Raw genomic sequence first — 18,877 nt, forward strand, 5'->3', positions numbered from 1 at the left:
TGATGCAGTGGTCTACGTCTGCACAGTCTGATACCAGACACAACCACGGGGAGAGCTGGGCATCTGAAACGTGGCTGCAGTGGCTGATTAAGTGAACCTTAACTTTTAAAATTTTAATTAATTGAAATCTAAATAGTCACATGTGGCTGATGATTACCATACAGAACAGCACAGGTCAAAGGCATGAATGGTCTTAGTTCTCTCTACTCACAGATTCAGGTCTGCCAAAAGTCCACGAATCTTTGTTGTTTTGTCAAGGACTTTTAATATACTCTCTTTCTGAAAAAGAGCTCACAGCGTCATACAAGGCTGGAAATATACAACTATTAAATAGCACAGCTTAAAACAACTAAAACAAAGGAAAAGCAGGAACCACAGGAGAGGACACTAAAGAAATAAATGTATAATTCAAGGGCAAAGTATAACCCCTTAGTGAACTGACGCCTCCCAAACAGGGAAATGAAATGAAATCCACTCATGAAAATAGCCCTTGAAAAGCACGAAAACTACACAGAAGGAAAAGAGGCTCTGAAAGCACAGCCCACAAATCAAACCCGAGCTAACCACAGCGTATTAAAATCTCTGTTTAAACAAACATTTCTTCCCCAAAGATACGTAATCCCAGGGAGAACACACAGTAGAGGGTTAAGACCGCCAGAGGAGGGCGTGAGAGCCCCAGACAGCTCGGGGCAGCCTCCCCGCTCACAGGCAGACACACAGCTCACGGCCACGTTCCCACTGGCTGTTCCGAAATCTCAGGTTCACCACAATCATGTCCCTTACATTTCATCACAACTCATTTGCAAGTAAGTGCACACCCCATCACATTTTTAAAATTAAATAAAATAAAAAATAAAAGAGAAGCTTAAATCTTTTCAAGTTACTTAAAAGATGAGCCTTCCTTCATCTCATTTCAACGTCGACTCATAGAACCCAAATTCAAACACATACCTGCCCTCAGAGGGCTCAAACATTATAATGGAAGAAGTCAACTCAGTGAATCCTTTCAGTGACAGTGAGATAAAATAAAAATAATAAGATAACTTATAGGCACGGTGGAATGAAGCAGCATGAGATTCAGGGAAGCACAGGCTGGGTTTCAGTGCAGCGTCAGGGCACAGGCCAGCGAGGCCAAGGTAAAGCAGCAGCCTCCGTGGGCATCAGAACCAGCACGAAGCTGCTGCTCTCTCTACCCTGACTCAGCCTCTGACTGTCCTCATTCATAAAGTGAAAGAACAAAATTAAATCATATGTAAAACATGTCTGAAATACATTGCTACAGACTGCAACTTAAAGGCAATCTTGAGGTGAACAGGGATCTTGAGATGATTTCTCTTTCTGGGGAACAGAACCTTCTTGCTAACATGCAGTCTACTGTTCAATTTTTCTATTGCATTTTTCTTTCATGTAAAAGTTTACGGCTGCCTGTGCTGTATATGATTTCTTGAGGCTTAATATTCACAAAGACCATAAAGACAGTAGAAAGGAAAAGCCTGAAGGAGGCTGGGCCCGAAAAGCAGAATTTGCCAACCGCTTTTGAAGAGACCCCCTTCCTTAACTTATTTTCTCCCCTTTCCACTCCACCCCCTCCATGATAAGTACTCAAAACAAACAAACAAACAAAAAAAGGTATACGAGTGTAAATTTTTGTTTCACTTCTGACCTTAAAACATCCCCACACCGCACTCACCCAGTCACAAAGCCTAAATAAATGAAGCCAGAAGGCTAGCAAGTCAAACACTGCTGCGCACACCTCTAACACCCAGATCAGCTTCTCAAGCTTTACTGTGCGTACAAATGCCCTGGGGCTCTTGTTAAAATGCGGTTTCTGATTCTGCAGGTCGGGGGAGGGGCCTGGGAGTCTGCATTTCTTAAAAAACAAAAATAAAACCCCCCCACAGGCGGTGTCAATATTCGCAGGACCATGGACCATGTTTTGAGTAACAACACATCATTTATTTTGCAACCTGTGATTACTCCTATGTGTTTCTTCTTATTACAAGAAGGGAAGAACACAGTGGGGAATACAACTAATTTTTCGGCTAGTGCTTTGTTGACAGTGAAAACAAAGAAACCTAGCAACTACGTCTCTTTGGACTCTGTTTACTGAAATCAAGGGTGCACACCATGTGTTTTAGACACAGAACCAGAGCTACTTCAAACCCTGGGGTCTCTTCTAGTGAACTGAAAAGCCAAACGTCGACAGAACTACACAGGGAGAAGCAGAGAACGTGCACGCCCTCGGTATCACGGAGGCTCCTGACACTTCATTTTTTTTTTTTAAATATCACATTCTATCGTGTTTGTTTACTTGTTTATTCCTTTCTGTTTCCAAGGGAAGGTGTCTTCCTTTTTTTTTTTTTTCCCCTTTGGCCGTGCCGCGCAGCATGCAGGATCTTAGTTGCCTGACCAGGGATTGAACCCGTGCCCCCTGCAGTGGACGCGTGGAGTCTTAACCACTAGACCGTCAGGGAAGTCCCTGACACTGTTCTTATGATGTTGGTTCCTCTAAATTTCAGACATTACCTAAAACATGAAAATATTTGCTTTAGACTTTGACGCTGTGGCCTTATCTTCCAACATTCACATTTTCACGATGCACTACAGCTCCTGAAACTGCGCCAACACTCTTCCTTTTGCTAGTTTGGCAGAAGTGGCTCCTGTTCACCTCTTCTTCCTGGGCGTCCAGCTGGACTACAATCCCCAGGCTCCTGCATGTAGCTGTGGTCACGTGACTGAGTTCTGGCCAATGGAATGTGAGCAGAAGCATTAAGTAGGCCTGGCCCATAAAAACCTCCTAAGCTAGATGCTTCCTTCTCTGTCCCCATCAGCCAACTGAACGGAGAATACTTCAAACCAGAGGAGGTCAGACCTACAGGACAGAAGAAGCCTGAGTCCTTGAGTTTCCCTTAAAAGAAAGCTGCCTAACCAGGAGCTCTCACCGTATTAGCCACTGGAATTGGGGGGCTGTTTGTTACAGGACGTAGCCAACCTTGACTGATATACTTAGTATCACTAAACTTTAGAGACTTGAAATTAGAAGTACGAGCTTGATTCCTAACGACAGTATACGAATTTGTCATTTGATTTTTTCTGCATTTAAAAATGTCACTGTTTGGCATTTGGGTCTAAAAGGAAAGCGTCCAAGAATTTACTACAATTCCTTTGTTTTACATACTAGAATCTGAAGCCCAGAGAGGTGAAGTGGTTTATACTCCCAAGCCAGACAGTGCTGGTGTGTGAACCGAAACTGGTATGTAACAGGCTCTCAACGTCGGTCGTGTGAGTGCCCGAATGAATGACTCCCACTCAAGTGTGCCACTGGCTGACTGTCCCATGCTCTGATTTTCTACACTGTATAGTGTTATCAGTGGAATTATGCTCCCCCGCCGGCAAATGTTGAGGTCCTAATCCCCAGTATGTTAGAATGTCACCTTCTGCAGATGCAATTAGTTAAGGTGCAGTCACTAGCGTGGGCCCTAAGCCAACCCGACTGGTGTCCTTATAAAAAGGGGAAATTTGGACACGGGGACAAACTCCACAGAGGGAAGACCATATGAACAGACACAGGGAGAAGCGGCCATCGACAACTCAGGGAGACAGGTCTGGAACAGATCCTCCCCTCACTGCCCTCAGCAAGAACCAACCCAGCCAACATCGTGACTGCAGACTTCTAGCCTCCAGAACTGTAAGAAAATAAATTTCTGTTAAGTCACCCAGTTTGTGGTACCTTGTTATGGCAGCCCTAGCAAACTAATATGCAGAGTATTCAACCTAGCTACGTATGCAAAGGCAATTTTTAAGGAGATTATACAAGTGAAAAGAGTAAAATATTACTCTTCTGACAACAGGTTTATTTTTAAGAGAATTTTGTCCCTGAGGTGTTCCTGGATTCCAGCCAGGGTCCTGTCTTGACTGCGGGTGGCCTCGACAGCCCTGGCAGCTCCCATTAGGAGGCTGGAGGAGCCGGTGTCCGGGGCTTATCTGGTCTCGGCTTCTTGTGCAATCCTGATGCAGCTGCTTCCCCTTTCCTCCTACTTCCTTCCTTTCCCTTGAAGTGCTCTACGTAGAATTTCAGAAGTTTACTAGCACTTTGTTCCCAGACACCAACAAAATGATTTCAGAGTTCCCTTGTAATGTTGCATTTCCATGAAATAAAATCAACTTCTCTGCAGAGCTGTGAGCAGACACTCCTGTTCTGCTGCAAGTCTGTCAAGATGGTTATGGATGTCTGAGGTCAGCCAATGAAGAGGACAACTGCATACCAATCTAAGAGACAGTTATCCCTGCGGGTCGGGGAAAGAAGCCTGACTGCTTTCGATCCCTGAGTCCCCCAAACCTGCCTGCCCCTTAGAATTATTCTGGGGGCTTATATAAAAGTGGAACTCCATGCGGGCTCCACGCTAACCCTGAAGATTCTCACGTGGGGTCTGAGGTGGGGAGTGGGAACTTAGCAAACCACTGTGGTGATTCTGCAGTGCAGCCTGGGCTGGGAACCACTGATCCAGGACATTTGGCTGCTTTAATAAATTTCAGCTTCATTTCCCACCTTCTCATATTTATATTCTTTCAAGTAAACTTCCTGAGTGTACCTGCAAATGTGTCTAACACTCAGACAACGCCTCACGCACTATTTGTGAAAACACACACACACTTGGACACAGAGCAAATGCGAGCGAGGTTCCTTTCCTGCTCGCAGGAAGCCCAGGCCAGCTGAGCTCCCTCTCCTTCACGAGACTTCTCTCTCAGGCTCCTTTTCCTCACCTGCCGTCAGATTCTTGCTCTTGTTTAGTCTTTTCCCTCTGCCCATACTGCACAGACCTACACGCCGCTGCTCCCAAGGCACTCTGCTGCTGCAAAGGCATCAGGGGCCACGTGCTGCGCACCCCCGGAGCTGCTCCTCTGCCTGGCGCTCAGAGTTTCCGCCACCAGTCTGACTCACATCTCCGGCCTCTCCCCGCTCCTGAGCGGCTGGGGCAGGACTACACCTTGAGGCCCCACCTTCACAGGCTGCCCGGCACTTCCTCCCCTGAGTGTGACGGCTGCTCTCCTCTCCCACGCATTCCCTCTGCCCACAGCACACCCACCATCACTAACAAGGGCATCTCTCAAACTTCAGGCGTTCCCCTGCCTAAGGTACCATCAGTATCTTAATATTTTTCTTTAAATCTACCCATTGTTTTTACTTAAATTTACCTTAAATGTTGACTTTATATTCATACCATATGTATAGAAACAGTACCCCTTGCCGTAAATGTAAAGAAAGCATAAAACTGCAGAGAACACAGACAAATCTCTCGAGGCGCTGCCTGCCAAAGCCCTGAGCGTAAGGTCTGCTCTCTCTTGGGAGCTCAGTGAGATGCATTAAACCCATCCCAGGACCAAATGGAGACTTTCTCCGCAAGGCAGGCAGGCAGGCAGGCACACGGGCAGAAGGTGCGCCAGAATGGGAGCTACTGTCCTGCTGTGCAATGTCTCACAGGGACGTCTGGGGTCCTGCCTGTGGATCCCTCACGCCAGCTCGCCTAGGCCAGCAGCCGTGTCTCACTCTCTGGGAAAGCCTGACCCGTGAGAACACGCTCTGCCTTCAAGGCCTAGAACAAACGTCTCCTCCCATAAAGCCATTTCTCACCAGCACAGCCAGAAAGTTCTCTGGCCCTTCAACTCCAGTAACATCCATACATCCACTTGGCAACTGGCCTCAAAAAACAAAGCAGAATATGATTTTTCATGTAACCTGATTCCTGCACGACTGCAGTCTCCTTGAGCACAGGAACTGATCCCTTCACGTCCCATCCTCCCTGGGAACACCTGTAACATCGTCTTGAACACAGGAGACATAATAAATACTGGACAATAAATGACATGAATCAATTCCTGAATGCATTCTTTGAATTTCTCTTTTTTTGGCAAAAGCTTAATGAGACAGATTCCAAATTCTATGATGGCTTGATCCGTAATCACCCCAAACTGGAAACAACTCCACGCCCCTCCCTGACTTCTTCACTACCAATCACCTTTTGTCTTTGAGTCTCAAAAAAATGGAATCACATTTAAGCGTATCCTCCTCCACGTCTGACTTCTTTAGAGAAATCATTCTGAAACTAAAGTACATCCGGCCTGGCCAAAAGCTGCCCCCAGCTTCCCACCGCTCTTAGGGTAAAATCCACAAGCCCCAGCGCGGCCACCTGGGCCCTACAGAAGGTGGCCCCTGCCTGACCCTCGACCTCATCTACTTCTCTCCCGTCCCCACCCTCCACCGCACTTTCTGTTCCTTCAACTAGCGAAGTCCTCTGTCACTTCTGAGCTTTGGCTCAAACCTTGCTTGGCTGGCTCCTGCTCACCCTCAGGTCTTAGCTCAAACCTCCAGAGGCGCCTCTGCTGACCACCACTGAGGAGGCCTCTCTCCCTCCGGTACCTCACCTGCTGCGTTTCCTTCCTGGCAGCTGTCACAATCGGTCCTGCCTTGCTCGGTTACCTGAGTGTCTCTCTCTCCACCTGGAAGGCGGGTTCCATGAAGGCAGGGACTGGATCAATCTTATCTACAATGTACGCCACCCCACATGCCTAGGACGGGGCTGGCCCATGACAGCGGTTCCACGATAGCTACTGGATCAAAGAATAATTCACAACAGGGATAAACAGTACCGGACGCCTAAGGAAATCCAAGCAGAATTAATGTGGGTGAAAATGCAGCCAGGAGTCGCTGGTGTCCATGACATTAAGGTAAATGCCAGGCTCTCCACAGACCGGCGGAACACCCAGACACAGATGTCCTGGGCTGCAGCAGCAACCCCGTGAGGGCGGAGTCCTCTGCACCTCCCTCACGTGAGCTGGGCAGGCGCGCCCTCACGTGATGGGTTTGCTCACCCCCGGGGGCGTCTACTGAGGACGTGCGACCTGCCCCGGGGAGAACAATGCCGGCGGGGTGAAGAGGTGGACGAGCTTTGCCCTCGCTCTCCAACACTCACAGGCGGAGCACAGGGGATCACGAGGGCAGCGAAGATACACCACATGAGGCTATAATGATGGATACACGTCATTATACAGGTGTCCAAGCCCACAGAATGTACAGCCCCACGAGTGAACCCTAATGTAAAGGGGATGTGGGTGATGATGGGGTGTCAACGTAGGCTCACTACCTGGAACGAGTACACCGCTCTGGGGGGGATGCTGATGATGGGGGAGGCACGTGTGAGGGTAGAGGGGGAAACCCCTTACTTTCCTCTTAATTTTGCTGTGCACCTAAAGCTGCTCAAAAAAAAGTAAAGTCTTGAAAAAAAAAAAAAAGAGTTAGAAGTAGAAAGCCTCATGGTCCAGTAGGGAAAGCACCACCTAACTAGCAATTACACTGTGGTGAGATCAGTGGGATAATAAGCTGCCCAGGGAGCAGGGAAGGAGACTGAGCGGCAAGGTTCACGCAGGAAGCAATGGCTCTGGAACTAAGGTTCGGCGAGCAGGACCCCTCCCGCTGGCAGGTCACGGTGGAGGGGACAATGGCACAGGAGAGGACAGGCGGGCAGGGACACGTCACAAGAGGCGGTCTGAGTCTCTACTTCCGGCAAGGACAGGAGTAGAAAGGTTTTAAGCAGAGAAGCAACTAATTAGATCCATGTTTCAGAAAGAATTGAAAGATGCTGAAATGACATATGGAGGGGGGACCCCAAACCATCTGATTTCTTCAGCTACTGGGAAGGAACAAATGATGTATGTCAACAACTCACCGTGTGACAAACTTCTGTTTTTATCTCTTTCAGGGCTCGTTCAGAAAACACACAACCACAGGCCCGCAGGAAACAAAACCTGGAGAAATAATCCAACATGGAGAATGACTTAAATAACAATTTAAAAATTATTACCTATGTTATCAATTAACATTTGTTCTGTTTACACAAAGGCCAAGAACCACTAAGAAAAAAATGGTTATATTTCATTCCATTAAGGAAAAAAAAAAATCAGTGTGTCCTAAATAAATAAAGTACTTAAAACACACACACACCCCGCTTTCTGAAAGTTTGCTTTACGCCACTTCATTTTTACGGAAGACCTACATTAGTACCTATTTTCGCTAACGGAAAGAAATCCAAAGTGGATTTCTGCTTCTATGAAAAATGGCAAAAACTAAAAACTGGCATTCAGCATTTGTTTTGCAGCGCGCTGTTGTACAGGTAGCTTGCACCCCAAGCTCCTTCTAGAGGAACTACACTCAACATCTCAGTGTCAAGCTGCCATAGCTTTGAACTGTGCCCATGACCATCTGTGCTTTATCCCTATTTATTTTGTGCATCTGCTAGCAAGATGTGTCTTAAGGGTAACTGCTTCTTCAATTTACGCCATTTCAGCTTAGGAAGGTTTTCTTAGTCACTTAGGAAAAGCTCTACTTTTCAGAGAGAGGAGAAACTTGTATGTTGAAATTAAAACCACAAACATAGGCCAAAGTTCCACTCCTACCCCCTTACAATAATCCTTTGGAAAAAAGACTCTATCAATAAAAATAAATAAAGGCATTTTTAAAAAACACCACAAAAAGTCAAAAGACAGAATAGGAACTCAGGGAGAAAATATTTTAAACACATATGAGGTTCAGAGTTTATGAATATTCAAAGAGGTCTTTAAAAGCAACTTTTAAAAGTACACAATATAGAAAAATGGGCAAAGGGCATTAACATGCAGTTGACAAGAGAAATATAAATGGCCAAAACACATAAAAGATGCTTAACCCCTACTGTTAATTACAGAAATGCATGTCAAACGAAGACATACAGTGTTTTACCTATCAGGCAATAATGAAAGAGTCTGAAGGTATCCAGTTGGAAACTGTCTGAGGAAACAGGCACGTTGGTTGGTGGGTGGGTACAACACGGTACAACGTTTCAGGAGGACAATTGGCAGTAGTATCAGGTAAAGCATCACTCTGCAGACTTTCTCCTACAGAAACATGCCCACAAGTGTGCACATGTACAAGTATGTATTTATGAAGTTGTGCAGTATAGCAAGGAAGAAGAGGAAGCCACCTAAATGCCCATCAACAGAGGACTGGTTAAATAAATATGAACTCTTATACAGCTATTAAAAAGAATAAGGTGGGACTTCCCTGGCGGCGCAGTGGTTAAGACTCCATACTCCCAAGGCAGGGGCCCCGCGTTCGATCCCTGGTCCGGGAACTGGATCCCACATGATGCTGCAACTAGGAGTTTGCGTGCCACAGCTGGGGAGCCCGCGAGCCACAACTGAGGACCCTGCCTGCCGCAACTAAGAGCCCACGTGCTGCAACTAAGGAGCCGGCGAGTTGCAATTAAGGAGCCCGCCTGCCGCAACTAAGACCCGACGCAACCAAATAAATTAAAAAAAAAAAAAAAAGAATAAGGAATAAGGAAAAGAATAAGTGTTATGTATGGCCAAGAAAATGTTTAAATTAGACAGAGAAGTAGAAAAAAATAAGGTTACAAAATATGTGTAATATGATTCCGTGCCGGTGGGAAGCATACGTGTCTATTTGTATCTCTCTTGCAGACGTGCAGGGAAGTGTGTTGTCTGTGTTGGTGTTGCAGAGGTCTGTAGAAGGCGTTAGACACCGAACAGCTAACAGTGCTGTCACTGGAGGCTAGGATGGGGCAAAGGTGCAAAAAGCACTTTCACAATTTACTTCTTTTTAATTTACTTATTTATTTATTTATTTATTTGGCTGTGCTGGGTCTTAGTCGCAGCATGTGGGATCTTCACTGCGGCATGCGAAGTCTTCAGTGCAGCACGTGGGATCTAGTTCCCCAACCAGGGATCAAACCCAGGCCCCCTGCATTGGGAGCGTGGAGTCTTAGCCACTGGACCACCAGGGAAGTCCCTCACATTTACTTCTTATGTTCCTCTAAAAAATGCCACCATAGAAACTTTCTCCAAACTTTTCACCATAGAAACTTTCTCCAATTTCTCCATAGAAACTTTTAATCTTAGGGATTATAGCAGATGCAGACTGCTCTAACGAAAACCAAATTAATAACATCGTACTAATATTCATTAAATGTTGTTTAGGACTAAAAAAAAACCCTGCTTTATGAATGCTTACTAAGTATTAGTGATTTAGGAAATGGTTTTTCTTTAAACAAAGGCTAAATGTTTTTATTATACCAATAACCTATTTCTATTTTTCTATACACTTAAATCTTTATTATACAAACGTTATTAAATATACAAACTAACCCCAAAATCAATTTTCTAGTGTGGAGGCCCTATTAACAGCAAGCGGGCAAAGCCAAAACAGGCAAAGCTCAATTAACTGAGAAGAGAAAAAGGAGAAGAGATTAACCAGCAAATGAAAGGGAAAAAACTAGGGGAAGCCACAATCGGAGCAACAGGCTAGAGGTAACCCCTGCTCAAGACGCCAGAGTTGAGTCTGTTTCTGCTAAGTTCCTCTTTTGGGGGTGAACCATGGTTTTCTTAAAAAGAAGTGGGAAGCCAGATACAAAAGGTCACATATTGTGTGATTCTATTTATATGAAATATTCAGACTAGGTAAACCCACTGGACAGAAAGCAGATTGTTTGCTGCTAGGGGCTGGGGGGAGGGGGCATGGGGAGGGACTGCTTAATGGGTAGGGGGTTTTACTTTGGGGTGATGAAAATGTTTCGGAACTAGATGGAGGTGATGGTTGCACAACAGTGAGAATGTACTAAACGCCACTGAAACATACACTTTGAAAAGATTGTGAATGTTATGACTTTCACCTCAAAATAATGTGTACGTACACACACACACACACAAGTAGGACAAGGTTAGGTACATGAATCTCATTCCCCAGAATATTTCTCTTGTGAACTTTAGCCTTTCATTTGGGCATGAAATGAAAGGCTTTTTTCAGCTTTATTTGGGTATAATTGACAAATAGGAATTGTATATATTGAAGGTGTACAACTTGATGATCTGCTCTATGTAGAAATCGTAAGACGATCTTCACAGTCAAGCTCATTATCATACCCATCACCTCACAGGATCACCACTAAACGGTAAACTTTAAGAGAGGCCTAAATGATTTCCTTTCAACATGTAATATGTTAGATGGAAGATTCCAGATGACAGTATGGACTACCAGCTACTAAAGGTATTTCTAAATGGTGGGAAAAAAGTTTAAAGCTTTGGCAAAGTGAGACATCCTAGAAAAAGGCACCTACTAATCCACTCGACATTCATGTTTTTTAAGGGGGAAATATACTTACTTACTTACATTTGCTATATAAATCTCAAGCTTAAGATTTCTGGTGCTCTAGCCAGAGGATCTGTTAGCTACAAATTCAAAGCAAGTTATCATCATCAACCGGGCCTTTCACTGACCAATCAACCACATGTTCTGTAAGATCGTTTTCCACTGCAGAGTTTTTAGCAATTGTAAGGAAATGGGATTTGTTTGATGGAAAATATCTATCCTTTACTTTCTTTCCCATAGGAGAAGACCAAAGAACTCAACTCAAGTCTCTTAAGTGTCACAAGACAAATTTTTAAACTCCCTCTTTACTTTAGGCTCTCCTAACCTCAAGAATAGAAAGCTGCAGACAACAAAGAGGCCATGTTACACGTGGCTGGTAGGGAATGAACATGGTCTTGTGCACTACCCAAACCAAAAGACACCCTAAAGAAATCCGTGTGATTATTAAGCTTTGGCACAGATCCTAACAGCACTGGGATTACTCACTCAGACTCCACATCATCGGCCCACGTCTATTACTGACCTGTGTCGGCCATTCATCTCCAAGCCCACAACGGGGCAGATGAAACGTGCCCGCTGGAGGTCATCGTGTTTGTCACCTTTAGTGTTTCCTTTATCTCCTTCCCAGGCGGGGTTATCAGAAAGCCTCAGTTCTGTCACATTCTGTGAAAAAAACATGAATATTTTAAGAGTTCCTTTGACAAATGGATCATCTCTAGCCTTAATTATTATTCTAGTCCCTTCCCGTCCAAACCTCTTTTTCTACTTTCCTTTAACATCAATTAACATGGATATAAAATTAAACCATAAGTTGTGATAGAAAACAAAATTTTTTAAATGCACTGTCTAGCAAATAATTAATTTCTATTTTACAAGCATTTTGCTATATAAGGCAAAGTAACTTCAGACATGAAAATTTACCCCACTAAGAGAAGAAAGCTTTGTATTAGTTTCATCCAGAAAGGAACACTTTCTTTCCTGGCTGATGAAGCCTCATTGAGGCTGTTCATATTACTGACAAGCCACGTCTATTTAACAGCTAAATAGACGGTAAAATCTGTGAGGCCATGGTCTAATGAGTCCAAGGCAGAATATTAGCCAGAGATTACTGTCATACTCCAAGATCCAGGTGTTCCGGTTTTCAAAATTCAGTTTTACAAGGAGTGACTTAACAGCCCCACTTCAGCATTTGAAGCATTTCTTCATATTTAACTGCACCATTTGATTTCAACACTCCAGAGAGCAGCTGAGCACCTTGAAAGGAAAAAGCCACCACACACGGGGTCGGCTTCCTGCTTGTGTGTTCATCAAGTTCTCTGCTCAGAGTATCTGTGGACTATTAACTGCAGTAATAATAACCTTTGCATTGTTTTATGTGAATACTTTTGTCTTTACAGTTGTGATTTCTTGGAAAAAAAATTTTTGCATTAAAATTAAAAGTTCACCACATACATTATATATTGTGTTTTAAGTATAGACTTGTATAAGTTAATTTCAGTGATAATCACATTTTTGAGATAAGATAATTATGCTACTATGGGTTTTTGAGAAATGAGTTCTCTTCCCAAGGAAATGATGACAACAATCAGCATGGTTACCTCTACAGCACTACCAACAGCTACATCTCAGAATTACTAATTTGTCTGAAATAAACATTACCCCAAGAACTCAAACAAAAAGCCTATTATAATAATAAAAAAATTTTAAAAAGAAAAAGGAGGAGGAAAAAACTCAAAGCCTTAGCCTGGGAGTCAGGGGCTCTGGATCTAGTTTAAGTGCCCCACTGACTAGCCATGAGGCCTCAACATGTCATACACAGTGAGTGTTTTCACCTGTCAAGCTTGGTGGTTCTCAAATTCTTCACTACTTTGATTTTTCTCCCACTGACCAGATTTGAAAGATTCTGTCCTCTCAACAAACTTCCTTTACTAAAAAACTTGTTTTTCCACTTTTATGAAAGAACTTTCAGAACCTCTAATCAGCAGGAGATAACCATAATGATTGAATAGTTATCTACCTATAAAAATCTCTAATTCTATAAAAGTGTCTTCCAAACCAAAATTCGAGTGGCTGAGTTTTAACTATAAAAATAATGCCTCCCAACATTTATACAGTACAATATACAAGTTTCGAAGTTTTGAAACGTGTATACTACAGTTTTGAAGTTCTTTCACACATATGAACTCACAACAGATTTATAATCTAGGAAGTACGGGTGTGGGGACTTCTGGTTTGAACTTCAAGTGACCTGCCCCAAATCACACCTTTATTAGGTGGCTGGGTGGGACTGGAATTCCAAATTTCCAAGTTCAGTCTAAAATGTACATGAGTTCTATAAAATAAACCCTAACCACTGAAACCCCTGGAGCACTTCAGAATCACCTGTCTTACCTTAATGCTTTTAATGTGAGAGGCTGCCTTCCCAAGAGCCTTTTCGGAAGACTTGTCCAATAAAAACTCAATGATGGCATCTTTGTTGTAAAGTCTGCAACAATAAAGATCAGTCAAAACATTCTGGCAATAATCAACTTTCACCCAAAGGAAGAAGACTAAACTGAGTACAATCCAAAGTCATTTACGTCTGATAACAGAAATGCCCTGCACTCCTAAAAAAAAAGGAAATTTAATCCGTACCAACCATTTCCAAAGCATACAAAGAAAGAAACTATTTTAAATAAAGGGTTACAAACTGGCAGTCTGCGGACTGAATGTGACCTGAACAAGGCTTTTTCTAAATTGGGAGATTTAATATAAAAGTACACATTTTCAACTTTCCCTGAAAAAAAGAAAAAAAAAAAAATCAGATGTTCTGGACTCAGTCTACATTCTTGAACTGTAACAGCAGGCTGGAACTGAAGAGCAGCTACCCTTTTTTTTTTTTTTAACATCTTTATTGGCGTATAACTGCTTTGCAATGGTGTGTTAGTTTCTGCTTTATTTATTTATTTTTTTTTAGCAGCTACCCCGTAATTTGCCTTTTTTGCCGGCCGTGCAGCACAGCTTGTGGGACCTTAGTTCTCCAACCAGGGATTGAACCTGGGCCCTCGGCAGTGAGAGCACGGAGTCAGTCCTAACCACTGGACTACCAGGGAACTCCTGCAGCTACCCTTTAGACAGGACGTGAACTCTCCAGTTTCCCCCAGTCCTCACCGTTCCCTACTGACCCCCACATGGGTCCTTCATGCATTTATCTTTATAACTTAACTCCTAATGGCCTCTGAGTTTTCAACCCATGGATTAAATAAACCAAACTGAATAGAAAAGTGTAGAAGTATGTTCTGAGATAGGGAATGATAACCCAGGCTTCACAAATTTGCTGGAGATCATTCACATTTGATGAATCAAGAACAGCATTTATACATTAAAATTCTTTTTAAGATCATTTAATAAAAACTCGTCTCCGTTAAGTAAAGGAACCATACCTGCCAAGTTCACAGGCAACTATTGGTCGTCTTAATATTTCTTGACTTAGAGTACAATAGTTCCACTGGGCCACTAACTCAGCATCCTTGTCAACCTGAGAAAAGAAAAAAAAATCCTGTCAATTAATTTTCACCTCTGAAAGACACATGGTCTACAGTTCCACATATAAAGGCTTATTCAGTAATACCACACTGTGACAATTTTTTTGTTTCTTTGTTTTTAAAATATTTATTTATTTATTTATTTGGTTGCGCCGGGTCTTAGTTGTGGCTCACCGGCTCCTTAGTTGCGGCATGCACACCCTTAGTTGCGGCATGCACATGGGATCTAGTTCCTTGACCAGGGATTGAACCCAGGATCCCTGCATTGGGAGTGCGGAGTCTTAACCAGTGCACCACCAGGGAAGTCCCACGATTTTTGTTTTTTAAATCAAAGATAGTGACACACGAAGTCGGGATTTAAAACGTCACAAGTAACCGACACTATGTCAAATAAAGGCCTCTCTATACATGACATGTACAAAGAAACAGTTTACATCAAGTCTTTATATTGCTTATGCTAGTTACATATTAATATCTGTATCTTAACAGTAAGTTAGGAAGGCCACACAGAAAAAACAAGCAGTACAGGTTAATTCCTAACAATGGGAAAGGCTCCAAAGTTGTAGCAGAATTTAAGGACAAAGAATTGAGAAGATAGGCATTTTTTTAAAAAAACAGTTCAGCACAAAGACTGTATAATTCTTTATAAAATCAGCAATTTAACAGAAGTGTTTTTTGCCAACTGCTCACTATGTGGCATATCCAGCCATTATCCACAGTATAAAGATCCAGATCTGAGACCTTCCATAGCCCTCAAATGATATTTTCACCTATTTAATATTCCATGTCCCACTCTTTCCTCTTCCTAAAATGTCAAACCTGAATAATGTAACAGGATGGCACATCTGAAAGAAAACAGGAAGAAAAAATTTTAAATTCCCTTAAATTTAATTTTTGCAGGAACAACTACTTAAGTGTTTACTGGGTGCCAGGCACTGTGCTAAGCAGTCTCAGTGACTTGTCCGTTAGCCTCATAAAACCTTCTGAGTTAGGGTTTTCACCTTTGTAGTCGAGGAAACTGACATACGAAGAAATTAAGTTACATGTCAAGGTCACAAACAGGCAAGCAGACAAAGGAGCTAGGATAAAAAGCCAGGCAGGGGACTTCCCTGGTGGCACAATCGTTAAGAATCCGCCTGCCAATGCAGGAGACACGGGTTCGATCCCTGGTCCAGGAAGATCCCACGTGCCATGGGGCAACTAGGCCCGTGCACCACAACTACTGAGCCTGCGCTCTAGAGCCCGCGAGCCACAACTACTGAAGCCCACGCCTAGAGCCCGTGCTCCGCAACTAGAGAAGCCACCGGAATGAGAAGCCCGCGCACCGCAACGAAGAGTAGCCCCCGCTCACCGCTCACCGCTCACCGCAACTAGAAAAAGCCTGCGCGCAGCAACGAAGACCCAACGCAGCTAACAAAAAATCAATTTAAAAAAATAAAAAATAAAAAAAATAAAAAGCCATGTTCAGCAAGTTTAGGATCTACTTTCTAGATTACTCCTTGCCCCGGAATTTAAAAATTGGTCCCCCCAAAACTTCTGAAAACATTTATTCTAGGGTCACTCTTTTCAGGGCAAGGTCTCAAATTTAGTAATGTTTTGGGCCAGACCCAACATACCATATGAGTGATCAACAAATGTTATTATTTACCTATTTGAAAATGTAAGCTCTACAAGGGCTGAACTCTGTTTCCTGCTGCATCCTCAGGGCCTAGAATGGTGTATACAGTAAGCACTTAATAAGTATTTGTTGAGTGAATAAGGATAATAAAAACCCATCTTGCCTGGGCACTCTAGTTGTTTCAGATCACCCTTTTTTCTTTTCTATCCCCTTCTGACACCTATTCTTTGCCAAGCCTTTCATTAAGCTACTTCTTCAGCTCTGGGCACAGGTTAACAAAACTGAGCTGAATACTCTTCGGGTAAAAGCTCTCGCACACAAGTGGTAACTACCCAGCATTAATCTCTGCACATGTAGGTGTGATTAGAGGGTACGCTCCATCCTCCTGGGTGTTCATTCATTCTCAAATTCCACATATTTGTTGGGTGTCTACTGTGTGGCAGACACATCATAGGGGTCGCAGAAATAAGACGTACAAGGACCCTGTCCATATAGGAAATAGACAAGAACAAATATAGTGATAAGCACTATAAAGAGAAGTAGGGACTTCCCTGGTGGCCCAGTGGGTAAGACTCCACGCTCCCCACACAGGGGGCCCGGGTTCGATCCCTGGTCAGGGAACTAGATCCCGCATGCATGCCGCAACTAAGAGTCCACATGCTGCAACTAAGACCCGGCGCAGCCAAAATAAATAAATAATAAATAAATAATTTTTTTTTTTTTAAAGAAAGAAAAATACAGCAGCAGAAGAGGATAGAGTGATCAGAAGTGAGATGTATTTTGGCTACAGTGGACTGAGATAACATCTGAGTAAAGAACTGATTGATGTTAAAAAAAAACAACAAAAAACCCCCAAATGATATGACTATCTCAGTGAAGAACATATCAGGTTGAGGAAATTATACTCCAGGTTGAGGAACAAGGCCTGTGTAGCTGGAACAGAATGAAAGGGCTGGAGAAGGCCAGAAGGTGAGGTAATTACATCAGACCCTGTCTGACCACACAGGGTCTTGTGGGATTCTTTTTCTGAATACAATGGGAAGCCACTGGAGTGGTTTAAATACAGTTGATAGGTGGAATTTATCTTTAAAAAAGACTTCTCTGGCTGCTGAATGGAGACTCATATGGACCATCCAGTGTGCCAGCCACTTGTATTAGGTGCTTTACACACCTTCTATTATTAAAAAGTAATTACTAGTGCTAACTTTGAAATCCTGAATAACTGGATGGGAATCCTGGCTTCATTACCTACCAGTTGCATGATCTTGGTCAACGTTACTGACTCAATTTCCCTGTTAGCAGCATGGAAATTATAATACATAATTTGCCCAATCACTGGTGAGAATTAGGGATTATCCACTCATTCATGTATCCACTATATTTACTGCACCAGGAGCTGTGCTAGTTGTAGAGGGGAGAAAAGGTGCAGGCTCTGCCACCAGGAGCTTACCATCCTCTGAGATCAACATTAATCAACCTGAAAGCAGTGTACATGGTTGTTAGATAGTTTTTAAGAGGAGAACCTGGGGACTTCCCTCGCGGTCTAGTGCTTAGGGCTCCGCGCTTCCACTGCAGGGGGCACGGGTTCCATCCCTGGTCGGGGAACTAAAATCCCACATGCCTCGCAGCGCAGCAGAAAAAAAGAGGAGGACCTGGTCTCATAGGTAACGGTTTGAGAAGACCTCACTGAGAAAACGAAGTTACTATGTACAAAACTCAACAAACAGCAGCCATTTGTATCATTGTTACTAGCAGCAGACAGACTTCAAATCCTGGTTCTGCCACTTACTAGCTTTGCAACTTTCTCTTCCTGAGCCTCAATTTCCATGTCTTTTGACAGTATGTACCCGTAGAGCTGTTTTGGGAATTACATGAGATACCCCATATTATGCGCACTGCCGGGTGAATAACAACAGCACGCACTCAATAAAGGTCCGTTATTAATACTGTGGTTAATCTTGAGTTCTCTGAAAGGGATAAATGAGCACAGTTGCGTGTGGAAACCCGCTGGCTCCCCCTCCCACCCCCTTTCGCTCCCTGGGGGCGTCCGCGTGCCCCACTACCCCCGAGCCCCACTGGACCCATTTCACTGACCTTCTCAACCTTCTTCGGCCCCTTCACCAGTTCATGCCTCTTGGGAATTGTTCCCCCGTCGCAACCCATCGCAAGCTGGGAGTCAGAGTCCAAAGTAATCCCCTACAGCCGCAACTTCCGGGCTGCCTAGCGACTGTAGCAGTCACTTCCGGCGCGCCGCAGTGACGCAAAACGCCCGTCGCAACGCGACGGGGTGGGATGGGGTGGGGCGGGGCTTTTGCCCAGCCCTGGTTGCCATGGAGAGTATCGCTAGGCGCTGGGCGTGACCCCGCGGCGGGAGCTGCTGCAAAGTGCTGACTGGGCCTCGCGTGCCAAGCAGGGTGCGGAGCGTTCTTCCACTCCACCGCGGCAGCCCGTCCCTTTGCCTTTCGGGTGGGCGCTGGCTTTTCGCTGCACCCGCGTAATCGCTTCCCCACCGTCCGGGGGCGGGGTCCGGGGGGGCGG

The 18,877-nt window shown here is 44.1% G+C and overlaps 1 protein-coding gene across 2 annotated transcripts in view; it reads right to left on the bottom strand.

The window, feature by feature from the left end:
- RTF2 (replication termination factor 2) overlaps positions 1-18,561 on the bottom strand; it is a 39,882-nt gene extending 21,321 nt beyond the window's left edge. For both annotated transcript variants that reach the window (XM_061208285.1, XM_061208284.1), the window contains exons 1-5: positions 18,434-18,561; positions 14,620-14,714; positions 13,589-13,682; positions 11,721-11,860; positions 7,725-7,803 (exon numbers count right to left, since the gene is read on the bottom strand). In XM_061208285.1, the coding sequence (XP_061064268.1) occupies positions 7,725-7,803; positions 11,721-11,860; positions 13,589-13,682; positions 14,620-14,714; positions 18,434-18,502 (477 nt within the window). In that variant the 5' untranslated portion in view covers positions 18,503-18,561. The remainder of the gene's footprint in view (positions 1-7,724; positions 7,804-11,720; positions 11,861-13,588; positions 13,683-14,619; positions 14,715-18,433) is intronic.
- Positions 18,562-18,877: the final 316 nt, after the last annotated feature.

This window comes from Eubalaena glacialis, chromosome 13 (genome assembly GCF_028564815.1).
Source record: "Eubalaena glacialis isolate mEubGla1 chromosome 13, mEubGla1.1.hap2.+ XY, whole genome shotgun sequence".
Classification (NCBI taxonomy): Eukaryota; Metazoa; Chordata; class Mammalia; order Artiodactyla; family Balaenidae; genus Eubalaena; species Eubalaena glacialis.